A 27,096-nucleotide genomic window follows, 5' to 3' on the forward strand; every position below is an offset into this window, starting at 1 on the left:
AGCAACTAAGCTCATGTACCACAACTACTGAAGCCCGCACACCTAGAGCCCCATGCTCCATAGCAAGAAAAACCACCGCAACAAGAAACCTGCGCATTGCAACTAGAGTAAGCCCCTGCATAGCAAAGATGACCAGCGCAGCCAAAAAAAAAAAAAAAAAAAGGTTTTCCTCTTTGAGGCTGCAGAAAAGTGTATTCAGGGCTCAACTTCAAGAGTCTTCTTGATTACAAATGAGATATACTTTGCTAATTTGCAATATAATTGAAAGTAAAGTTTGACAATAAGTATACTTTAAATTACAAACACTGAAAAAAGCAAACAAAATAAAAAACAGAGTGTGTTGTCTGCCAAAATGCCTTTGGTTTTTGTTGTTATTCATGGTTGTACAATTTGAACCATCATAGAAAGACTAGCAGAGGAAGTGTTAGGCGCTAAAGCATTTAAAGGACTTTCTTCTTTCTTTGTAAAGGACACACGAAACCTGGAAATCGGAAACATATTTACTGCAATACTCAAAGTATCAAGACCTGCCCAACTAAGGTTTATTTCAAATTAGTTTTCAAATTTAAAAATAACAGGATTAAATTATACCTTTATAGTTTCTATTAGACACTTAAGAGTGGCTTGTATGTTTTCTGATTGGTTTATTGTTTATAAACCAATGCTACTATGTTCAGGATCACTCACACCTCTCATTTCCCAGAATAATGAAGTTCGAAGTGCATTGCAATTACTTAAGGGCATATATGTTATCTTATAACATCTATAGAATTTATGGCTTCCCAGGCAGCTCAGTGGTAAAGGATCTGCCTGCCAATGCAGGAGATGCAAGAGATGCAGTCTTGATCCTTGGATTGGGAAGATCTTCTGGAGAAGGAAATTACAATTCACTCCAGAAAATCCCATGGACAGAGGAGCCTGGCAGGCTACAGTTAGTGGGGCTGCAAAGAGTCGGACACAACTACGCACTCATGCACGCAGAGAATTTATATCTTTAGACACTTGGGCCTAAATACAACTTATCAGATTATTATTATTTCATCTCCACCTTACTTTGGTGTTTTACATCCCAAATTCAATTTCCTAGAGATTTCCTCAGGTGCATTATTAACCTGTACAACAATAATCTGTTTCTTACAGTGCACACTACTAATAATCTTTGTAATCATTTCCCATGCCTCCATTTTTATTTTGGAATACATATATGTAGGTAAGGAGAAGCAAAAACAGAATCTTCAGTTGACAGAGTACTATGAGTCAATTCAGTAGAAGTTGGTATAATCAAGCATAAAACTCTGAATAAAGTTACTGTCTTTGAGAAGTATATCCAATAAACCTAAGTCTACTTTTCTTCAGTTTGCTGTTTATAAAACTTGGTGATAAGAGGTTTTTGTCCACTACAGAACTAGATGTTATTTGGATAAAAATGTTGCTGGCCTGGATTCATGCTACCCCAAAGCAGCATCAATGTGCTGGGGGATTATTTTCCTCTGTTCTTATTCAGTGTTAGTAGTTTCAAATATTTTATTTTTCCCCAGTGTTTTATGAAATTAATTCTATATATTGGGGGCCACAGCAACTATTGTAAAGGTGTGACCGAAATTGCCCGATGGTAGTATCCAGTATGCCTCTGCCTCTCCCAGATCCTTCAGACGGTGCTATTTTTCTACATTCTATTAGCTATCAGGATTTTTGGGTTATAATTTTGTAAAAAATGTTCCATATCTGAGCGCTCTGATACATCCTGAATTATAGTTACAGTTACAGTCAGATAACTTCTCGGGAAAAATGACTTTGTAGTTGGAACATGTTTTCTCTATCCTTCCATATTAATTTTTTCCAGTTCACAACTCAAAAAAAGATTAGTACGCTTTGAATCTACCAGCCAGTGTGGAAAGATCAAACTTTTAACTCAACACTGAGCTGCTTCCTTTCAGCTTATATATCTTCTGCTCAAGCAATACATTCAAGGACTTGGAATATAATTGGCAATTTTGTTGATGATGAACGAGGCTGAGCAGAGTTAGGATGACTTTTGCTACTCTGCAGTGCTTACAGTAAAACAGAAATGGCTTGGCAGATGCATATATGAAATAAGAGCTAGATAAACAACTCTAAGTTTCTTGACAAGAAAGTCTATTTAAAAAGATATAATGCAATGACTTATCCCCCTACCCAAACAACAGCAACTCCCCCCATCCCCGCCCCGCAAAAGAAAACAAAGCTCTATTTGAAAAGAAAACCTGGCTATCTTTTTATCAACATTAGACACCTATGCAATTAATCTATTTTCCATATGCTTGATAAATGACTCTTGAGAGTCCCTTGGACTGCAAGGAGATCCAACCAGTCCATTCTAAAGGAGATCAATCCTGGGTGTTCATTGGAAGGACTAATGCTAAAGCTGAAGCTCCAATACTTTGGCCACCTGATGGGAAGCACTGACTCACTGGAAAAGACCCTGATGCTGGGAAAGATAGAGGGCAGGAGGAGACGGGGGCAAGAGAAGATCAGATGGTTGGATGGCATCACTGGCTCAATGGACATGACTTTGAGCGAACTCTGGGACATGGTGAAAGACAGGGAAGCCTGGAGTGCTGTAGTCCATAGGGTGGCAGAGTTGGATGTGACTTAGCGACTGAACAACAATAGTTCAATAATAGTTCAACAATAGTTCAATAACAACAGAACAACAATAAAATGACATCTAATATTTACCAGGAAATGGAAAGGACTGGTTGAATAGAATTAAATTCCACACTTGAAGTCTTTCTTTCCCATTGGATGCCGCTATGGTTCTGTCATAATGTCTCTCTCAGACTCTACCACCTATCTCATCCCAACCTGTTTCAAAATCTTTTACTGTTAAGACATAAGGCTACATGCATTCACCGAACAGCCTTAGCTCCTGAGGTAGCTTGTGTGTTTTGACAGAAACAGAATTTGAAGGCATTTTCCTGAAATATCCTCACAGCAGTTTTGGCAAGGAGCTTTGAAAGGAATATATTCACTTGAAAATGCTTCCTCTAAAACAGCAACTTTCAAAGGTGTTCAATTTCTCGACAGTTCAACCAGGTATCCCATGCCATCAAGTATTTCTCTCTGCTCTCACCTGACTGAAACACAGAAAATGAATGAACTCATGGCTGAAATTGCTCCCCAAATATGATTTAATCAACTACAATTCCAGTTAGATTACCTGGAATAAAAACATTATATGGAACACCCCTAATCTGGTTTTCTCTCTTCCTTTATAAGAATGACTATGAGGATCAGAGGTAAGTGCTCAAGGATGTGTTTAATCCCCCAAATCAAACAAAAAAAATATTAAATATTTATTTTCAAGTTATGTGTGAGGTAATAAGGTGCTAAAGGATGATGCAAAGATACCTAACACAGAAGTGTTGTCAAGGAGTTTACAGCTTAATTGGGGAGAAGAGGGATCTGAAAATTAACAAAAATATTTCAAGAGTTAAACAGGAAAGATGGGAAAGATGACTTATGGCTTGAAGGTAGTTACAGAGGTCCTTGCTGTCTCAAAGAATGATTCTAAGGTAATTTTTTAAAAATGCCATATACATAATTTTTATATAGAATGTGTAAGTGTTATATCCCTCACTAGTCTTGAACCTGACCTTTTCTTAGGCATTTGACTTCCTAGAACTGGGGACAACATGATAAGGGAGAACACATGGACCCATTTATTTTCTTTCCTTTCGTTTCCTTTTTCTCATTGCAAAGAGAATTTTAAATTAAAACAAGTACACATTGTGTAAGTATAAAGGGCTGAATTTAGAACTGGGCTCACATAAAGTGCAGATTTTATCTAGTACTGATCTTTACTAATGATTAAAAGGATTATAGGGAAACACCAGGCACAGATAAAACATTCTTCACCTGGAGGAACCTGAAATAATCAGATACAATGACCCAAATATCCCTATTCGTTTACATTATGATATGCTTTGGTTTCATATTCACAGAAAGGCTTTTAAAACATTTATGCATAAATAGTGAATTGAAAGGAAGCCATTTCCGTCTCCAAAGGCTTCCATTTTATAATCTGTTAATGACAAACATAGGGAAATGCTCTAGTGACCATGCCCTGCTTTCCATCCAGTCATGACTCATAAAGCCATAAATTTCAGGTTTATTTACAGTAACTAAAATAGCCAGACCAGGTATATCCTGCTAAAAACATTTTATAGATAGGGACTTTCAGGTATCTTTCTGCTAGTTAAGGGCCATTAACAAGATTAACAAGAAGGTCTGGGCGGTCATTAGCGTGTTTATAAGGAGGTCTGTTGAGTTGAGGTCATTCACTCCCTTCATCTCATAGGGAATGAGTTACAGGCCTGCTGTTAATACTCTTTTCTTCTCTACCTCCTTCTCTCCCTTTCCTTCCACCTCCTTTCTTCTCTCTCTCTGTACATATACATATGTATGTATATAAATATGCACAGACATATAGGTATAGATGGAAAATGGTCATAATTTTTCTTTTAGCTTTAGCTATAAAGATACTTGAGGCTTCCCTGGTAGCTCAGATGGTTAAGAATCTGCCTGCAATGCAGGAGACCTGGGTTCAATCCCTGGGTTGGGAAGATCCCCTGGAGAAGGAAATGGCAACCCACTCCAGTATTCTTGCCTGGGGAATCCCATGGACAGAGGAACCTGGTGGGCTACAGTCCATGGGGTCACAAGAGTCGGACATGACTAAGTGACTAAGCACACAAAGATACTTATACTTTGAGCTTTTGCTATACTTATGCTTGGCCCCTCCTGTTCCATTTAGGGTTCATTCTTCCCTATTATTTGATGGTTTTTTGGCAGAAAAGTTTGTAGCACTGAAATAAGTTAGAGTGAAGAGAAATAACTTGGCCTTATATTTGACAAAGCACACATTTATAGATTAGTACGGGGTGACTCTATATATTCAGATAGACATTTTTCTTAATCTTCAGGAAATACAAGTTATTCTTTACTCTCAAAAACATATGAATTGCCCAAAGTCATTTGCTGACTTTAGTCATTACAAAAGAAAGCATAAGAAATACTTGTTAGCCACCATATAGTTATAATAATAAAAAAGAAGAGAAATCATTCTGCAGTAAGGTGAGATTTTCCACACGTAATGCATGGGGCTACCAAATGCTCAGTGTCTAGGGAAGTCAGGACTTAAAACCATAGGATATTTGCCTTGTAAGGCTAGAACCGTGGGCCTGGGATTTATGGCAAAGAGGAGACTCTGTTATCAGAAGGAGGGGATGGTATCAAATTCAAGAGTCAAAAAGCCTCCCAAAGAGTTATCCTAGCCCATCTGAGTTGACCCTGTGATACCCTTCAAAAGGGCTTAGAATTGGGAGTATGGGGAACAACACATGCTGTGGCATCTATAACATTAGGTTACTTGTCTTGCATACTTGCATCTCCGCAAAGCCCTGATGGAAGTGCCAGGAAGTGACTCAGACATCCTCTACTTTCTCAGCTTCCACAGAGGCAAGCAAATGCTTACATCATGGCTGGCCAGGTTTCGTTTCATTTTTTGTGGCCCTTTATTGCCAAAAGCACAGGGAGGCCTGGCGTGCTGTGATTCATGGGGTCGCAAAGAGTCGGACACGACTGAGTGACTGAACTGAACTGAACTGAATTGCCAAAAGCAGCATAGAGAAACTTAGGTCTTGGCAAGAGCACAGTGGCAGAAGTTGATTAGCGAGGGAAGAAATACGATTCAGGGAAGAACTAGTAGGATAGTGTTGGTGATTTTCAAGATGGCGGCCCTACAGTGGAGGACTGGTCACACTTGCTTACACTAAGGGCCAGTTTTCAACCAACAATACTAGGAAGCTGAAAGAGCTGGGGACAACAGATGAAATGTATTAGTCATTATTGTTATTATAAATCTCCATTCTCTACTCTTTTATTAATTTTTTTCTCCCAACTATCAACACTTCCCCTACCAAATGGGTCCCCACCTGCATCCTCAAGAATCTTGGCTAAGTTGGTCCCTGCCATTGGGGGAGAGGCAACTAACTCCCACCCAGGTGAGGAACTCCAAACAACTTTGATCCACTAGAGTATCCATGTGGGGGGTAAGGATAGTGACTGTGGGGGTCCTAGTTTGGACACGAGGCGGGGCAAAGCCAACTGAGGTCACAGGGTTGGTGGAAAGGGCACAGAGCCGGGTGTTTATTACTGTGACTTGAGAAAGCCACTAGTCTCTCTGAGTCTCAGCTATTTCTTCTTTATTAGATACTAACTGGGGTTGTTAGTCTCATAAATGGGAAGATAATAGCTAGTTCTAGCACTTAGTAGGCACATGTTACACTTAGCTTTTCATCCTGTCTCAGAGGTCATATGGACCAGAGCTATGAGATGCTCCCTTAGTAGAAAGCAAAAGATGGAGAAAAAGTGAGCACACCGAAAGGAAACAAAACCACAACAAAAAAATTCCCCAAATAGCAAAGAAGCAAGTTAAAAATGATTCTCTGCACTGACTATCTGACTTGCAACAGCTTTGGGGACCAGGACAGATGTGGATACGCTGAGAAAAAAAAAACAGAAAAAGCGACTGAAAGTTTCAGGAGGAGCAGGGAAGCTTCTCTGCTCCATCCACCTGGCAATTCATGGTATAACAGGAGATATGATCATTGAATATGGACAGGGGCCTCATAGAGGACCTGTTCTTAGGAGCTTTACAGGCTGCTGAAAACAGAGAAGTTTTTTTTTCTTTTCTTGTGCAAGGATGTGAAAATATTGCAAGGTGACAGCACTGATGTATACAAAGCACTCATTTTATTTTTCAAAAGAAATTATGTGTGTGTGTGTGTGTGTGTGTGCTGACAACCTTCCAGAAGGAAGTATTCTCATTCCTTCCCCCTACCCTCTGCCCTCCTCCCTGTCCTCTGGAATGAGGGAGGGGAAGACTGAATGGGATTTGGAGTTTTCCCGCTGAGAAAGGGACATTTTATGCAACCAGGTCAATGTTCAAAGGACTAATGCTCTAAGGAAATTATCCAAAGGGGAGAGGCGGTTCAGTGTTATTCACTTATTTTCAAATGCTGTCTGGGCTGGTGCTGACCTTTGTAAAGGCCAACAGGATGTGGCTTCCCAGGGGGACAGGATAAGAAGCAATTAGAGGAGCCTAGGAGAGGCTCAGGAATGTTTGGGAATGTACAGATACCCCAAATTATATGGGAACGCCAAGAACGAAAATAGACTAATTTGATCAAGGATATCTGTGTGCTAGAAAATATTCTAAACACATAGCTAACACTGAACATAGCTGTAAGATTTTCTTAAAAACCCAGCGCTCAGTATCTATTAGATGTCAGTGAGACTTCAGTTCCATTTTGGAGAAGTTCATTCATATTCCCTACGTGTCAGAAGGGAGAATGGGTGTGAGGTTGACTAGGCACAGAGTCAGATTATGATAAAGCTGGGTTTCCAATGCAGGTTTATTTGAGGCCACAGCCCATGGTCTTTTCTACCACACAACTATGGAAGAATGAACGTGTTTCACAAAACTAGAAAAAGAAAATGAAGCAACAGCTGAAATAACTTATTCCTCTTTTGTGGGGAAAGAGACCTAAATATATTTCATGAACACTCTCACATCCCCCAAGGTGCCATGAATGAGGTGAGGGGGAATACAATACCTGGGAAATATATCAGAATTTTTGACCTGTATACAACACTGTATTTTAGCTGCAGTATATATGTGCATATGTACAAATGTTGTCACCTTTAAGCATTACATAGGGCACAGAATGTTATAGGATTTTTTTCTGTAAAATAAAAACATTGCTATCATTCTCTTCAGACTCAGTGACTACTATATCCCAGCCCCAAAAGTAAATCCAAAGTAAAAGCTTAGTGAAACACAGAGGTTGATCAATTTTAAAGCTCTATTGAACATTGTAAAACCTGAAGAATGATCATCAGTGGCATTTAAGAAAAACAAAAAGACCCCAGTTCTACTGAAACAAAGTAAGCTAGAGCTCAGAATGATTTCAGGCATTATCAGGTGGGCTAAGTCGTATTGCAAATCACAGTGTTAAAAACAGAGCAGAATCCAGACCTCAGGATTTTGTATGTACCATTCAGACATTCAGCTAAGGATCGTCTGCTAAGCACTGGGTTTAAGAGACCTGAGAAACTCTATAGGGCTTCCCTGGTGGCTCAGCTGGTAAAGAATCCACCTGCAATGCAGGAGACCCCGGTTTGATTCCTGAGTCAGGAAGACCTGCTAGAGAAGAGATAGGCTACCCACTCCAGCATTCTGGACTGGAGAATTCCATGGACTGTACTCTATATAAGACTCAGCACACTTTGTAATAATATTAACTGGTGGCACAGTGGCAAAGAATCCGCCTGCTAAGTCTGATGTATGAAGCTGAGCATCCAAACTGGTGCTCTGTGACAACCCAGAGGGATGGGGTGGGGAGGGAGGTGGGAAGGGGGTTCAGGATGGAGGGGACATATGTATACCTGTGGCCAGCTGATTCATACTGATGTATGGCAAAAGCCATCACAATATTGTAATTATCCTCCAAGTAAAATAAATAAATTAAAAAAAAAAAGAATCTGCCTGCCACTGAAGGAGATTCGGGTTGGGTCCCGGGGTCGGGGAGATCCCCTGGAGAAGGAAATGGCAACCTACTCCAGTATTCTTGCCTGGGAAATTCCATGGACAGAGAAAAGACTAGTGGGCTACAGCTCATGAAGTCACAAAGACTTGCACATGACTGAGTGACTAAACAACAACAACAAAACTAGAGGATATGAGAGACACATTTGGGTGGTAGATCTAAATGGACACACAGATATCTGAAGATTTTTTCAAAGTAAAGTGAAAGTGAAGTCGCTTAGTCGTGTTCGACTCTTTGCGGCCCCGTGGACTGTAGCCTACCAGGCTCCTCAGTCCATGGGATTTTCCAGGCAAGAATACTGGAGTGGGTTGCCATTTCCTTCTCCAGGGGTTCTTTCCGACCCAGGGATCGGGCCAGGAAACCGGAAAGCATGTGAAACTTCTTGTATGTATTTGTTTATTCATTCATTCTAATATCTGCTGAGCGCATGCTATCTGTGAGGTTCAGTTCAGTTCAGTCGCTCAGTCGTGTCTGACTCTTTGCGACCCCATGAATCACAGCACGCCAGGCCTCCCTGTGCATCACCAACTCCCGGAGTTCACTCAAACTCATGTCCATAGAGTCAGTGATGCCATCCAGCCATCTCATTCTCTGCTGTCCCCTTCTCTTCCCACCCCCAATCCCTCCCAGCATCAGAGTCTTTTCCAGTGAGTCAACTCGTCGCATGAGGTGGCCAAAGTATTGGAGTTTCAGCTTTAGCATCAGTCCTTCCAATGAACACTCTGGATTGATCTCCTTTAGAATGGACTGGTTGGATCTCCTTGCAGTCCAAGGGACTCTCAAGAGTCTTCTCCAACACCACAGTTCAAAAGCATCAATTCTTCGGCGATCAGCTTTCTTCACAGTCCAACTCTCACATCCATACATGACCATGGGAAAAACCATAGCCTTGACTAGATGGACCTTGGTTGGCAAAGTAATGTCTCTGCTTTTTAATATACTATCTGGGGTGGTTATAACTTTCCTTCTAAGGAGTAAGCGTCTTTTAATTTCATGGTACTATGCTAGAAAAAGACACACAGCACCTATCCTCATGAACTCTATTATCTCAGTTGAGGTTCTATGTATCAGCTTATGGAACTGTAAGGAAAGATGTTAGATTTTTTTGTGAGCCTTATGAGACAGAAGATAGTAACATCTGCAGCTACCAAGATGTACAAAACCAAAGGCCAGAATCAGCACCCCATATGACACTATGGCATCTCCTGCACTCTCTTTCAGTTACCATCTTAAGCCGAGCTGTTTTCAAGATTATATCATCAAGTATGCATTACTGACCGTTCCTTCATTGTGGTTGAAAAGCTTAGTGAAACTCAGCTAATATGACCTCCGGAAGCATCAAACTGCGGAGGAGAAAGCACAGCAGAGAAGACTGACCTCTGGGTTATCTCTGTGTACAATGCCTTTTGAAAAGTCAGAGCACCAGGCTTCTGGCAGCGATTCCACAAATTTAATTACCCAGAGATACTCACCAGTATACTCAAAGACTGACAGCTGATTCTCTATTACATCCACTTCTCATTATCAATGGTGCTAAACAGTTAAGGAAAAAGTTTCACATTATTTGTCCTTCCTATCCTGCTAAGATTGATGGTGCAATAAGAAACCTCAAGGGCGATATGAAGATTCATTTCCACTCCTCTGGAAACTATTATAAATAATTTCTCTTTCAAAGTCAACATTCATAAAATCAGGGAATGTCAGGACTGGAAATGACATATGATATCATGTGATTCAACCTCTTCAGGTGACAGATGGAAAAACTGAGACTCAGAGAAGATAAGTGATTCACCTTTGGTCAAATAGCTAGTTAACAGCAAAGTTGAAATCAGACTTCAAGTCTTCTGATACCTGGTCTATCTACTATTTCTCCCATCTCATAGTGTCTTGTCAGTTGCTAAAATGTGTATTTTGAAGAAAAATATACATGTGAAGGATTTGACCAGAAACAGCACAAACTATATTCTGAGAAAAACTAAGGACACCTCTGTCAATCCCAACCAACATTCAAACTGAACATCTGAAGATTCGAAGCATTTCTAGAATGGTAAGGTATCATGCATGAGACATGGGGGAATGTTTGCTTAGCTGGATATCATAACCCAGTGTTTTTTTTTTAATAATAAGAGCCCACCTCCGGACTTCCCTGACAATCCAGTAGTTAAAACTTTGTCATCTAACAAAAGGGGTGCAGGTTTGATCTCTGGTCAGGGAGTTAAGATCCCACAGGACACAACCAAAAAACCAAAACATAAAATACAAGCAATATTGCAACAAATTCAATAAAGACTTAAAGAACCCGTCTCATCAGAAGTGTTTCCTCCACATTCTAACCAACAGATATTTAGCATCTTGACTGCTGTCACAGCTGAGACATAGTTAACTATTGCTCCCTCTCTAAATAAACATTAAGTAGTGAAATAGAAGTCAACAATTCAGAGGAACAAATAAACTCAGCCAAAACCTGAAGCAGAACAACTCCTGGCACAAATAATAGGGAGCTGGAGCAAGAATGAGGGCAAGATATGCTTTAAACATGGGAGATAGTTGGAATCTGAATAACTGCCCAGAAAATTGAAATTGAGGCAATACGGTACAGATAGAGGTGGTGTCAAAACTCAGAAGCTACTGGAGTTAGGGAGCATGGGTACTAAAAATCAGAACAAGATTCATCAGTGTAACTGCAAAAAGATCAACAGGATACAAGAGGACACAAACAGCAAAAGTGTAGCCTGATAGCCAAAATTTCATGCTGAGAATCAAATGCTTGTTCTAGTAGAACCACAGGGATGGTAGCCATAGGAATACAGGAGAGTGAGAACTCCAGTCAGCCAATTTGGCAGTGACACAGCAATAGCAGTAAGAAATGCTGACTGAAGTGACTGTCAGCTTCAACCAGGGAGGTTTTATATCGTATTTTGCTAAGCAGAAACCAGCAGAAAGTGATGAGCAACTCAGATGTAACAGGTGGCTGGAGAAACATGCCTGGGATTGAGAATGGAGAGGATAGATCAAGGTTATTAGACATCCACAGCAATGTAGACAACATCCAAAATAACTAGCAAGAAAAGACAGACACTCCTTTAGACCTGAGTTGTTTCTTGAACATTGTATGTTAAAAAGAGCTGAACAGTAAAAATGTTCCCCAGAACCCCATTTTTCATGCTTTTGTGAAGTGCTTCAGACATATTTAGAAAGGCAACCTGATGCAATGTACTGCTGGTGACTGAGTCAGCAGGTTTCTCCCAAGCTTCATTACTGAATGCCTCCCGATATTTAGCAACCACAGCGTCTTTGCAGAAGGAAAGGACCAGTTTGTCTAAAAATCAAATCCTTCCTAAGAGACAGCTGGCAGAAATAAAAGGTCAAACACTTGATTTGGTATTACACATAAGTAGCCACAAACCAACTTTCTGCTAGAAGTAATATATGTAGAACGGGTATGACCTCAATTGGTTTCTCCATGCGTGCATCAATGGGAGACTGTGAACAGCATTTACTTTCTTCATGAGTGAACAGAGACTAGAGACGATGCTAACAAATTTAATAACCAATATTTGGGCCATTCCAGTCATGACACCCCAAGGAAGATATAACAGAGCTGGAGAAGATCCAGGGAAAAACAGCTAAGATGATCAAGGGAAATGCTTATCTTTCATTCAAGAGAAGACTTAAAACCTAAAAAGGATTAGACTTTCAGACTGCGAAGATGAAAATGAAAAGGAGGTAGTGAGGGGATGTGAGATTAAAAGTCGACTCTGGGTAAATTGAATTGTAGTCAGTGAATTTCATAGCACTTAATTGGGGCCGCCCCTTGAGGTTAAGGGGTGTAAATTAAAGAGAAACTGAAGTACATCTTTATTTATAGAGAAATCAGTAAGTTTATAGAACTTCTTATTTCTAAGACAGGACTGAAGGAGAGAATGGGAAAAGTTTAAGAAACCACTGCCAATAGATTGCACACTGCATTGTAAGAAATAGTCATGATGCATCCTGATATTTTTGAAATGAAAATTACTAGGTTAATCAACAACACAGCTATTATTGTTTGCATGTGGGTCACACTTCTGGGCTAGTCGCCCCGTGGGTCTGACCCAGTGTGAGATTTCGTATGCTCTTATTATGTCATCTATGCAAAAACATGTTGCATGCAAGTGTGGGATTCCTAAATGCTTTTGACAGTCCAGAACACAGAAAAATAGTTTTCTAACTCATTAAGAAAGCAAGAGAGAGTCCCAGCTCTTGGCTCCGCGTGGCTTACCCATATGGGAGTGTGCAACATAAAAAGGTGAATGAAATTCTAACAGAATGCAGCAGCTGGTTAAAGGCTATTATATTGAAATTTTCATGAGTTTGACAGTAGGCCAAAAAACTACAAAATGGCAGAGAGTGGAAAAGGCAGTCATAACAGGTTGAACATTGTTGGTGATTATTTTTTCAGTGGCAATGAAAGCTGTAATCAAATAACCTGAAAGAGAGGCTGGCAGGAGTAGAAGAGCCCCAAGGGGAAGGGAAAATGAAGACTGTAACAATGATGTACGCTGTGGACTAATAAACTAGACAAACATGTAGTTTGAAGTTTCAAAATCAAGGTTCTTAGCATCATATGAAAAGCCAGTGTTAGGATGCAGGCGTAAACGTTAGTTGATCGGCTATCTAGAGCAGAAGATGTTACAATCTCAAGGATGAGTGGTCGACTCAGCAACTAACTGGAACTGTGCTACTGGTATAGAAACTTCTTGTTATGTGGATGATCAGTTTATTTCAGCATTGAAAAGGAACTATTATGTAGCATTAAAAAATATCCAGAGGAAACATTTGTTTCTGCAGCTGGACATACGTGGTTAAAAACTCTTGCATGGAAGTCAAGACAGATAAGACGAGGACAAATGGGAGCTGGTTGAACTGAACTGAACTGAACTGAACTATCATTATTGTTATTTGTGGACCAATAAGGTATCCCAAACTATGAATGGCATCTGCCAGGGCATGAGGTCCACTAGATCTTGTACAAAGTCATTTGGTATAAGCAGAATATTTTAGAGAGTAGTAATGTGCAATAATAAATCACAAAGGACATCAATAATCTGTTTATGGACAATGTTCTGAACATGTGTTCTCCCTATATTATGGCTTAACATTTTAAGAGTATATTTGAGAAACTGCACAATCTCTAATTTCAAGGAGATAATAATTGTACAGAGAATTGATCTCTGTAAAGTTTCAGGGACATCTTTGAGAAATTCGGTGATTCTTCATTCCAAGGGACTGATCACTTCAGAGGCTTTTAAGGTTTCCATACTCACCTCTCTGCTCATTTTCCTGTCTATTGTTCTATATTTCTTACCATTAAACTAGGAAGAATAGTAGTTCTAAATTAAACACCAAGACAAAAGCTCCTTAGGTACCTGGAGAAACTGGAGTGGACTGAGAGGGCATATGTGAAGCTAATTCACAGTGGAAAAATAGGATTTCTGTGTTATTTTTAAAACTTGGAATTTATATTCTGTTAATAATGAAAAAATATTTTTTTAAATAAAGATTAAACTTCTTGAGAAAGAAGGCTGAGATCTTAAAGGTTTTGAATTTAGACAAGACCATGGAACCAGTCACACACTTTGATTCCTAGAGTTACAAAGGAGCTTAGATGTCATCTAGCCCAACTCTTCATTTGAGAAATGAGAAACCAAGCCTTGTGCAGGTGAAGTGACTTGCCCTAGGCCATACAATCAAGTAATCACAGAGTCAGGACCAGAAGTCAAGTTTTCTTATTCCCAGATCTGTGCCCCTCCCAAAATCGCCACCATAATCTTCAAGTTGGTGAAGGAGCTCTGGACAAACAGGAAGAAAAATAGAGAGTGGCTGTCCTCTGATCCTATTGAGGAGCAGTAAGAGTCTAAGATACAGGGAGGAATTATAGCTTTTCTGGAATTCGTTTTCTTTTCAGTTTTTTTTGGACCGAATTCATTTCCACTGTGCTGGGATCTTTCAAAGGAAATGAAACATCAGGGAGAGGATACATATTTAGGGAAAGGACAGTGGGATGAGGAGGGTACTCTAGGAATCCCAGGAGACACTTAATGAACCCCAAATAGGTAACAATTTAGAGAATGATGGCTTAAAGATGTCTCAGACTCTCAGGTGATCCTAACATCTGGGCCACAAAAGGAGTTTTTATTTTAGCTCATAAAGGAATTGGATAAAGTGAGAATTTTAGAAATGGATTGAAAAAAGAGAAGGTCTTAGTCAGAAATGGAAATTTGTGATGAAGAAGACACTGATGTAGAAGACTAGGAAGAATTTGAATAAAATGGTTCCACAAAATATATAGTGCATATAAAGCAATACAGTTCATGTCTAAAAATCAGTATGTTATTTAAGAGAATGGGTGATTTTAAATAGGTATTAAACCATGTACTTTAGAGTGACTAAATAATTATATACAACAAAAATAATAAAATCTAATTTGAAATTGGAAAATTAGCAAGTAGGATCAAAACACACTGAAGTAGAATTTTTAAAGTGAGAGAAACCCTGTCTGGAAAAATTTAGTAAGACCACCTTTCCTAAAGGATATAGCTCTCCTTGAGGAGCCAAAAACATCCCCTCAATCCCATTCTTCTGAGTTAACAAAATTGAGGCATGAAATCCAATTTCTTGAGAACTATAGTAATGAAGATCTAGGACTGCCCTTATTGCTTGAGAACTGAATTATGAAGGATTTATGGGCAGTGGAAGAATAAAAACAGACTCGATAAAAGATGGCAGGCTGAAAAGATGGAAAAACATTTCACATTTTTAGTCAGACAGATAGTAGAAGCAAGTTCAAAGACTTAAGTTGGTATTGCAGACTATTTCGTGAATCTGATTTATTTAAATTGTTGTTGAGGTAGCTGACCGAAACTTAAATTTAAGCTGGACTCAGTTACACAACTGATGAGTAACTGTTAAGGTACCATAATAACTCAATACTCTCTCTCCTCTCTCTTTCATGGCAACCCAATGTATCATAATTTGTATTTCATACAGCATCTTGCAGAAGGTGCTTCTAAGAACCTGTATGCCTTTGACTGACATAAATGGCCCCTGAAAACAATATCATTTTTGTTGTTGTTATGTGAAAAATGCCGAGTGCTATGTGTTGAGAATGAACACCTCAGCTCCACAAATCCAGAACTATTACTGCCTGCCTTTGGGTACATCAAGTATTTATTCACCTAAAACAGTCTGTGGACAGATAGCTGCAGACACCTTCCATCTTTGTCTAAAGAAGAAATGTGGGAAAAATCCCTGAATAAATAAAATTGTTCTTGTAAGTATTCACTGCCACTCTCTATAATATTATAGGCAGTTTCTATTCTATTGCGCAAAATCCACACCACCTCCAATCACAAACCATAACATGTACGCTGCATTAACTGGACTTTTCCAAAAGGTACCTCCCTGCGGCATCAGCAAGTTTTCAGTGATCACTGTAGCATGAGTTACTTATCCAAGCTTCCTTGGGGAAGAAAGAACTAGGTATTGTAGGCCAGGCTAACGTCGAGTTTTAAAAATAAATTCATCTGTGAATATACATATTAGCCAAAATACATGCCTCTTTAAGAACTTGATGTTTTTGACTTACTTGATATAGTAGGGCACTTTGTTTGGTGAGATGGCTCTCTCCCAGGGACCCTGGACAGAAGCTAAAAAAGGAGGGGAAAGAAAGGCAAAGAGGTCAAGTTCATGGCAAACAAGAAAGACAGCATTAATCTCCAGAATTACAATTTTACACTGATATTGGTCTGTTTGTTCAGTTGCCCATGAAGACAGGACGGATTAACGTGCTGTTCTGAAGTTTCTGTCCTGATATAAGTGAAATTGAACTCATTCAGGCACAAAGATAAATGCAAAGGAAAAAAACACACAAAAAACATTCCACTGCTATACCTATAGAGCAGATAAGAAACTGAATGTGTACAGGTTTTCCCTTAGGTGTCTCCACTGGGTGCTGTTCTTATAACACTTCCTGTTGCTGTTTTGCAGTATCTTTTACTATTCGATTGACTGGGTTTTATTAGTTTAGCAGCTGAAACATCCCTCTATGATATATTTATATTCTAAGTTATTGACACTAAGGTATTCCACTTATCACTCTGATAAGCTAGTTTTCCTCTTTATTTGGTTTGAACAGAATTTAATTTCATTTACTGATGACATGTTTTAATTGGTGCCTCAAAAATGTCAGGTGACCAGCATGATCTGATTAGAAAAGATAACCCCAAGTGAGAGAATGGCACCCGATACTAGAGTGTAATAAAACTTTGGTGATGAGTGATGGATCCTACAGGTGAAATTAAATTTCACATACTGGGAATTCGTTTCATAACAACTTGATTGTATATCACTCAAATAAATCACTATTTTTTGCTTTTTTATTGGAGGCTAATTATTTTACAATATTATATTGGTTGGTTTTGCCATACATTGACATCAATCCGCCCCGGTTGTACATGAGTTCCCCTTCCTGAACCCCCCTCCCACCTCCCTCCTCCCTTTATCCTCCCTCTGGGTCATCCCCACACACCAGCCCCGAGCATCCTGTAACATGCATTGACCCTAAATAAATCACTTTTAAACTGTGTTTTAAATGCTTAACTTGTAGTGCTGTGCTGTTTTTTTTTTCTTTTTCAAAGTTGAACAACCTTTTATGTGTGGTTTAATATGATGGGGTTTTTTGGCTTTTTTAAGAGAAAATGATCATGTTAGGAGACATTATACCATTTCCTTAATAATAAAATCTTCCTCCTGAACAGAGTTTTAAGAAACTCCAGTTTTGAGACATAGAATTGCATCAAGCATATAAATACAAGAAGCGTTCTTATTAACAACCAGTAATTTTATGTGTATGTCCATTTTTCCCCTGAATTTTCATCCTGTTTATAAGTTGAAGCACAGCTGATGTTGACCATTACTTCCTCCTATGAAAATCTCCCTTCTAAATTAGTCTCACAGTAAATTCAGTCCACAGTGTATTGAGATGTAAGAAAACGTCAAAGCTAATATATCCTTGACTACACTGCATAATATGAAAGAACAGCTTCTAATAAAACTTTGCCCACTGCCAGACAATTTAAGGCTAATGAAACTATAGACTCCTTGTTTTATATAGAGTAATAGAGGGCTCAAATCACCCAACCTTCAACCAGACATGCTGCTTTGTACCTTGGCGATTTATAATTTAACAGATATAAGACATGAATCTGTATTTAGCTGCTAATTACGCTTTTTCATTTTGGTGGACAGATTTTTAATATGGAGGAAAAAGACATTTATCTGTTGTTTGGAAGTAGTCCCTGCCTTCAAACTCTCCCTTTCTTTTTCTATTCTTCTCTCCTTCACCTTTGTCATTGTCTGTCCAACTCTCCTCTTGTCCATTATTCTTCTCTAGGACACAATTTTCTTGACCAGATTAGTACAGACAGTAATAAGACCCAATCTGAGGACTCAGGCTGAACGATGGGCAGCCTGCTGTTATGGGAACTTAAAAACTCAAACCTTCTCTAGCTTCTCTCCAGCCAGAAATCATGGCTCCCGGTTGCTCGGGGTGCCTACTTCTTAAAACCATAGCATAAAATCAGAAGGTAGAAGAGAACTCCAGGGAGCACTTGGTCCAGTTTGCATTGGCTGTATTGCCAAGGCTGCTGCTGCTGCTGCTGCTAAGTCACTTCAGTCATGTCCGACTCTGTGTGACCCCATAGACGGAAGCCCACCAGGCTCCCCCGTCCCTGGGATTCTCCAGGCAAGAACACTGGAGTGGGTTACCATTTCCTTCTCCAATGTGTGAAAGTGAAAATTGAAAGTGAAGTCGCTCAGTGGTGTCCAACCCTTAGCGACCCCATGGACTACAGCCTACCAGGCTCCTCCGTCCATGGGATTTTCTAGGCAATAGTACTGGAGTGGCTTGCCATTGCCTTCTCCGATTGCCAAGGCTACGGATGGCTAAACGGAGAAGGAATGGTTCTTTTCATAAAGATTGCTATGGGCTGAGCTGTACCATTTGTCTGATCATCCTTCTCCAGTTCTCTATTATTCTGTTGTTGTTCAGTCACTCAGTCATGTCCATCTCTTTTCGACCCCATGGACTGCAGCACGCCAGGCTTCCCTGTCCTTCACCATCTCCTGGAGCTTGGTCAAACTTATGTCCATCGAGTCGGTGATGCCATCCAACCATCTCATCTAGAAAGTCTGATCTGGAGGCTGCCAAGAATGTCCTCTGATAGCAGAAGAGTCTGTTCTACTGGCTGCTGGGGAGGGGGTGTTGGCTGGGTAGGGGTACTCTGCCTGAATGGAACAACCTTCAAGCAGAAAATCTAGCAGGAAACAGAGGAAAAGGGGAATGCCCACTGAGCGAATGGCCAGACCCATACCAGGCATCTATAGCGGACTTTGTACAGTTAAACATTAAAAGGAAAAAAAATATTCCCCAGAAAATGCCAGAGTAGTAGTTAAGAATATGCTTGAACTAAAAACCTGAACGGATATAATAATAAAAAAAAATCTACAAAAAGGTAAGTTCCAGATCAATATGAAATTTTAAGCTCTTGTAATTGGAGTTTTTATTAATTTTTATAGAGATTATAGAAATTGTATATGAAAATGGTGAATTTTTTTTACCTTCTAAAATAAAAGCTTGTTGCCTTTCTGTGTAGCTATTAAACAGATCCGATGGTGAGATTCAGCAAAGCTTTTGTGATGAAAGATGTTTTTCTCTCTTTGACTCACAATTCATAAATGCACCTAAGCAACTGCTTTGCAGTCATCATTTGAAAGTCGGAAATTTTATACCAAAAAATGTCCTTGATGCAATAAAAAAGAAAAATAATAGACTTCCTCCATCTTGCCCCTGCCCTCTCTCACTACCCCATACATGCACATGGCAACTACTTGCTTTAGAAATAACACACAATTGGACAACGGTTCTATGCGATTGGAATCAGTACTCCTCCTCAGGAGATTGCTAAAAGGTTGTTGAGCAAAAGCTTGGGGCTGCTGGATTCCAGTCTTGCATATATTCCAAAGTTGGTCAAATATATGGTAACTCTCGTAAGTTTGTTTCAGAATTATCATTTCACTTCTTGCAGGAATGCCAATGCCAACAACAACTGTTTCTTATCTCAGGGTACCAGTGGAAGCTTGTCATCCCTCACAAAGCTAGCCTACACGATAGGCAGACACATCTTTTATGCCTAACGTGTCCATTTTTACTAGCCCATCACATGAAGATTTACTGGCAAATAGTTTTTATGACACTCTGCTGTCCTTTGGTATTTTCTTATACAGATGTTTCTATAACTGCTACATGTAAGTCCAGTGCAGCTTTGTGATTCAGATTCTCAAGGGTAAAAACCATCCATTATCAAATGGCAGCAGCACAGTGGGGTATTGTCTACTGAATTCAAATAGCAAACTACACATGAGTTTATTTATTCCAAAACCAACCTCTGCATTTCCCCTTGGTTACAGAAGCAGTATGATATCAACAGCAAGAAAGGGTAACGGTTCTACCTTCAAATGTCTTTCCTCCCTCGAGGTTACAGGATTCAATATTGTGCCCGAGGTGTTTTTGAAAATCACCAACACAGGCCCCACTGTTTTGGAGAAGTTCTCATTTCTACCATTTTCTAATGCATGTTGAACAGAATGGGCCAAGGGGAAGCACCCTGGTGTTAAGCCATATTTTAATCAATACAGGGGCCTAACCAGAAAATTAGAAAGAAAGCTAGTATTATTTAACCTGTGCCAAAAGTGCATTCTCTGGAATCCAGACCCTCCTACATTCAGTAATCTTTCTACCTTTCTTAAATTTGGTGGTTTTGGAGTTTAACGACATAACTTGGGTCAAAAAAAACTGGGGACAGTTTATAAAAATAAATAAAACCCACCAATTCACTGGGGACGAAAGAGAAACCTCATCTGTGGGGGTTATGAAAAAGGCAGTGGGGAAGATAGGCCAGCTCAGAAGCATGCGGATTCCAAGAATGGTTTTTATGGACTCAGTCTATCAAGATCGACTCTAGAGCAACATTTCTCAACCTTTTCCTATTCTCTGTCCCCAGTTCCAGGTATCTTTTCTTTCTTTTTAAGAAGATCAACACAGAAAACATCTTTATTTCTCTGTACTGAACTTCCATGTACTGAAGTCTATTTTTTCAGTCTATTTTTTGCTCCTAATCAGCCTATGCCGCAGATGGAGTATATCTGTATCAGTTTCTGCACTGTATGTATCTGTGCTTCACATATAAAGAGAATGAGTTTTACATCTCCCCAAAACCAACTTTTGCCCTCTTGGGGGCAATATCACTTCGTTGAAAATTCTTGATCTAGAGGAAGTGATGGGAGGGGTTGGGGGATAAAGGAAAACCCCTCTCTGTGCCTGAAATGTCACTTCAAATAGCTCATTTGATATAGTCAGAGTGACTTGTGAGGTGGGTGTTATTATTTTTATTTTGCAGATGATCAAACAGTTAAGATCACATAGGAAGACATGTCTAAGGTCATCAATCAGTAAGTATTAGATGGCAATTTTGGTTTATTACTCAAAGTTAAAATCAGATGATGCAGGAAATGGAGAAAACACAGCTATCGCATGTCTACTCTGTACCACGCATTGTATGTTTCTTAATGTAATCCTTCCAAATGCCTACCATGGTCATGCTCTTCCATTGTTACATGTAAAGCAACCCATGCTCAGAAACAGTCAGAAACTAACTCAGCTAGTAAAGGGTCACACAGGTAGTAACAAGTGTATCCTGGATTGCCGCCAGGTCTCTTCTTTGGTAACAGCATTTGTAACTGTTGGGTGTAGCAATGTTCCCAAAGGTCCTGAGAATGTTAGCTGAGGGTATTCAGGTGAGGCTCCTGGGAAAGTTCTTTCAAAGACTGACTGAACTGAAAGGCAGCTTTGCCCGTTTCCCATCTGCTTGCTTCCTGCCTTGGATGTGATGATGTTTGGAGCTATAGTAACCAGGAGAACAGAAGCCATCTTGGTTGCAGCTCCCCAGAAACAGACAGGCACAAGGGTCTGAGTGCGAGGAGTTAGAGTCCTGATGGAGGGAAGCACTGGGAGAAGAGCCGGAAGTGAGTCAGGAAAGGGAAGAAAGCTGATCAAGGATGCTTTACTGCTTTGGGCAGCTGGGGCTCAGTGCAGCTGGGGCTTCAGTGTAGGACACACTTAAGAGTTATCCCCTGCACACCCAAAGGGCAAGGGAATGGTGAATTTAATTAATAAATATGCATTTATTGCTTGGGGGCTGTTCCTGGAGCATGGGGAAGTCTTTAACTCCCTGGCACTTCCGGTATGCCCCTTGTGCTGATGAGCAGGTGCTGATGGCCAGAGATGCCCTTAAAGGCAGAGTCACAGGTATGTGTAGTTGGAAGTCTAGTTTTGGTGAGCCTGGCTATGGTGAATGCCAGAGGGTATATGGGCAGGACCCTCACAACTTAGGCTACAGGAGTTATGCACTAAGACTGGCTGAGAAAAAGGGGGAAGGCTCAAGAGGATGAGGATATATGTATACATATAGCTGACTCACTGTGTTGTACAGCAGAAACTAACACATTAGGAAGCAATTATACTTCAATAAAAAAAAATTTTTTTAAGTATATGAGGAATCTGTTTTTTCAACTTTATTTTCTTAAAGTCTTTTATTCTTTGACTTTTTAATTAAAATTTTTAAACTTTTTATTTTATATTGGAGTATCGCCAATTAACAATGTTGAGATAGTTTCAGGCAGACAGCAAAGGGACTCAGCCATACATATACATGTAACCATTCTCCCCCAAACTCCCCCACCATTCAGGCCAGATAATATGGAGCAGAGTTCCCTGTATCATATAGCAGGTTCTTGTTGGTTATCCATTTTATTTATTCATTTTTAAAAATTTTTATTTTTATTGGAGGCTAATTATTTTACAATATTATATTGGTTGGTTTTGCCATACATTGACATGAATCCGCCCTGGGTGTACATGAGTTCCCCCTCCCGAACCCCCCTCCCACCTCCCTCTTCCCCTTATCCTCCCGGTTATCCATTTTAAATATAGCAGTGCGTACATGTCCATCCCAAACTTCCTAACTATCCCCTCCTCCCATACTTACTCCTGGCAACTGTAAGATTGTTCTCTAAGTCTGTGAGTCTATTTCTGTTTCGTAAACACGTTCATTTGTATCATAGAGAAATCTAGTTCTTAACCAATATGTAGCTATCATTTCAGTTTATCTCTGAATTTCTATGTGAGAAACTTAGAGACTCCTACTTTGTGTAAGTCACTGTTATTTGAGTTCTCTGTTACATGCAGCCAAACCTGTTTCTAACTAGCCACTTTCACCTACCCAAACCATCTGTGGTTGCTCACATCATTTTAAACGACTGAACAGTATTCCATTAGTAGAAGTACTAAACTGTATTTTAGAAGCTCCCTCTTTGGGACAATTTAGGTTGTTTCTAGTTTTTCACTGGTATAAGTAAGGCTGCAATGAACATCTCTGTAGATAAATCTTTGCACACATCTTTGTTAATTTTCTTAAGTAAAATTCCTAGAAGTATATTTACTTGATTCAAGGATATGAACACTGTAAAGGCACTTTATATAAATTATATTATTGCCAACAGGAGTCTTTCTTTACTGGTCAAGGTGGAAAGAGAAAATCCATGGTCCACAACAGGTCAATGGCATTCCATTGGTACAATTCTCAAGGCATGTTAGATATATTGTGTAATACAATGGACTATTTGAGAATATGCCTTTCCCATCTCCACTTTCCATGATAGATAATAAACTTTCTGAGATTAGAAAAGCATTCAGCACACTGGCTTTCTACCTCAAATCCCAGCTCAGAGTCTAGAAGGGTATCTGAATTGCTAAGGGTGTCCAGAACACAGATTCAGAAGGGCTGGATTTGAGTCCTGACACCATCAACACTGCATGATCTTAAGCAAGTTTTGTTTTCTCCCTGAGCCTTATTTTTCTTATATGCAAAATGGGAATAATGATATCTCCCTTAGTGAAATGTTATCAGGATAAAATGAGAAAATCAATATGAAATTGTTTTGCAAAATGTTAATCACCATACAATCATGTTGCTATCACATAGTTATGGGATGTTGTCTGAATAGTAGTAGTCCTGGAATCAATCTCTTTGTCTCAACTGGGCAGCATTTGTCTTTCACCTTCAGATCCAGTTTTAACTACTATGAATGTGCCTCATATAGTATAAAGTGGGCCAGAGAGAAAAGTCTTTGAACATTATCCAACTGCCTAGGCTTGTGGTAACTTTTTTCTTCATCTTTGTCTGCCTAGACCAACGCCATCTTCCCAACAGAATTTTCATTCTTAGGTAGACCATTTGTCCATTATTCATCAGTGTGAATGCTGAACAGATTAGTTCATATATGATACAATGGGAAATAGCAGGTCACAGACTATTTTAAAATCAGAGGATTTGGATGATGAAAAGACAAGATGATTGTTCTTGAGGTACTATATACACAAGAGGTAATACAGATTAGAGGTAGGAGAGTGGAGTTTGAGAGGTAGTTAGTAAGAGACTTTGGTGTCCAGTGAAAGCAAGAAGTCATAGATGACTCTATACTTCTAAGATGTAGTTAGTAGGCAATTAGGAATTTCACTGACAGGAAAAGTAAACTGGAAGGTGAATTTCAGATAAATTATGTGTTTAGATTAAAATATTTGGAAGATTGGTCTTTTCACTGAAACTCAAGTGAAAGATCAAGACTGTAAGTACTATATAGTAGCCGAAGCTATAAAAATGGCTGAACTCTTTTTTAAAAAATATATTTATTTATATTTATTTGGCTATGCTAGGTCTTGGTTGTGGCACGTGGGATCTAGTTCCCTGACCAGGGATGGAACCCAGGGTCCCTGCATTGGGAGTTCAGAGTCTTAACCACTGGACCACTGGAAAAGACTCCTGGCTGGACTCTTAAGGAGATAAGGCTGTCAAAGGAATTGTACCCTGTGGAATGCACCAAAATGGTAGTGGCAATAGAAAAGCTGCCCAAAAAGATAATGTAGAAACTAGAATGAAGTAGGGTGAAACACAAGAAGGATAGCCAGATGGTGAAGTATGAGCTACAGTGGATTCCAATGCCCCACAAGATCACTGTTGATCTCGACAGAGCAATTTCACAGGAGTGCTGAAGACTGAACCAGATCAGACAAGCTGATGGAGCAGGTAGACAGAGGGGAAGCAGCAGCATTAGGTCCTAACTACGTGTTTGAGAAATGGTGTATGACAGGAGAATAATGTGACTGCAGCAGGGGATCATCTGAGGGTTAGTCACGCCTCTCTTCTGTCCTATAAACCAGTCTGATTCATTTATTCATGGAATTTGTTTCTGGTCTCCTTTATAATAATTCTCCAGGCCAGAATATTGGAGTGGGTAGCCATTCCCTTCTCCAGAGGATGTTCCCAACCCAGGGATTGGACCCAGGTCTCCTGCATTGCAGGCAGATTCTTTACCAGCTGAGTCACAAGGGAAGCCCTTATAATAATTAATTACATGAAAAACTTACTTCCACTTTTTTCACTTCCTAAGGTCATAATCAAGATTATAATACAGGGTTTCAGTTTTCATGTAGTTATTAACAGCAAATGTATGTGTATGTATAGATCATTTTCCCCCACCGCAATTGCTTTCTGTATGATTTCTATTTTCTTTTGATGTGATCCATAGAGCTCCTGTAGGCAGAGTAAGTTTTCTGTCATTTAAATGAAAGGTCAAGTTAAATGTAACACTTTCCAAGACATTAAATTAAAATAAGAATAGTATTTTATATATCTATACCATATATCAAAAGTAAAGATTCAATGAAAACTTTAAGATCACTTACTAAACTTTCAAAGATAAGCAGGTTTTCCACAAAGATTTCAACAGCTGAGACAGATGGGCTACATTCCAGAGGGGAAGGTCACGAGAGTGATGAATGAGACCTCTAATGTCTGCCATGGCTGTGAAAATCTTTATGGCTAACTAAAATTCCTCACGAATAACAACCTGTAAATATTATATGAGCTGTCAGGCAGATAACACTGAGCTCTGAGACCATCGCACATGGTGAACAGAATGCCAGACTGTGGGATTTGTAAATAGATTGCTAAGTCATTTAGAAGCTCAGGTTTACATTTGATCTGGGAAGACAAGAGTTCATACTAAAGTCTCTGGCAAGGTGACTGAGTTGTGGAGATAAACACTAGATCTAATATCCAGTGCTGCTGGCTGTACAACCCCCAAAAGACCAATATTTGGTAACATGACTCGAGAGAAAAGCTCCTTCAAATGGACTTATACCAAGCTCCAGGAATTTCATTGTGATGAATAAGACAGTAAGAAAGAAATCAAGCCTCATAAAGCTGATATAGGAGGACAGGTGCCTATGTAAGTTGAGCCATGACTGACTCATGGAGTTTCTGATAATTTCAAACAGAACTGGCGGATTCTATTACCACAGCTATGGTTTTTCCAGTAGTCATGTACGGATGTGAGAGTTGGACCATAAAGAAGGCTGAGCACCCAAGAATTGATGCTTTCAAATTGTGGTGCTGGAGAAGACCCTTAAGAGTCCCTTGGACTGCAAGGAGGTCAAATTGGTCAGTACTAAAGGAAATCAACCCTGAATATTCACTGGGAGGACTGAGGCTGAAGCTGAAGCTCCAATACTTTGGCCACCTGATGCAAAAGAGCCAACTCATTGGAAAAGACCCTGATGCTGGGAAAGATGGTAGGCAAAAACAGAAGGGGTGGCAGAGGATAAGATAGTTAGATAGCATCACTGACTCAATGAACATGAATTGGAGCAAACTCTGGGAGATACTGGAGGATGGAAGAGCCTGTTCATGGGGTTGCGAGGAGACAGACATGACTTAGCGACTGAAAAGTAGCAACATTAACACAGTACTTTCCTCTGGGTAAAGGCAGCTGAGGTCTTTAGGCCATCTGGGTTAGCCAGGTTACTAAGAAGTCAGTGCAATAATGCCAGGTGCCTTCAGTATCTCTCCAGATGTGCTTTTAAAAGACAGCAGGCAGTCAACACCATTTGCTGAATGTTCTCTGTGTGAACGGTATTGCAATAGGCACAAGAGAAATTTCAAGGAAACCTGAGCCAGTGGGGAGCAACTCAGATATTAAAAACCAAATGATTATAAATGAGATGTATATCCAATTAGAGAGCAAGATAAGAGTGAGAAACAGCTAAGAATATGATGGCAATAAAAGTGATAAGAGGGAGGGAGAAATTAAATTGTGGCCTCAGTTCTTTACTCCACCTAAAAGAATTAAATATCTATACTGGAGTCACAGCCACAGGACCAGCAGAGTGTGTTTCCCAGCCCCTTGATTTTGATCATATGAGTCGCTTTGGCCAATGGCACTTCAGCAG

General features: G+C 39.7%; 1 protein-coding gene across 6 annotated transcripts in view; it reads right to left on the reverse strand.

Annotated features, from left to right (window-relative positions):
* DMD (dystrophin) overlaps nt 1–27,096 on the reverse strand; it is a 2,246,075-nt gene that overhangs the window by 213,476 nt on the left and 2,005,503 nt on the right. For all 6 annotated transcript variants that reach the window (XM_055393453.2, XM_055393450.2, XM_055393451.2 and 3 more), the window contains one exon: nt 16,279–16,339. In XM_055393453.2, coding sequence (XP_055249428.2) covers nt 16,279–16,339 — 61 coding nt within the window. The remainder of the gene's footprint in view (nt 1–16,278; nt 16,340–27,096) is intronic.

This window comes from Moschus berezovskii, chromosome X (assembly GCF_049115385.1).
Source record: "Moschus berezovskii isolate FMDL1 chromosome X, NW_MosBer_1.0, whole genome shotgun sequence".
NCBI classification, from domain to species: domain Eukaryota; kingdom Metazoa; phylum Chordata; class Mammalia; order Artiodactyla; family Moschidae; genus Moschus; species Moschus berezovskii.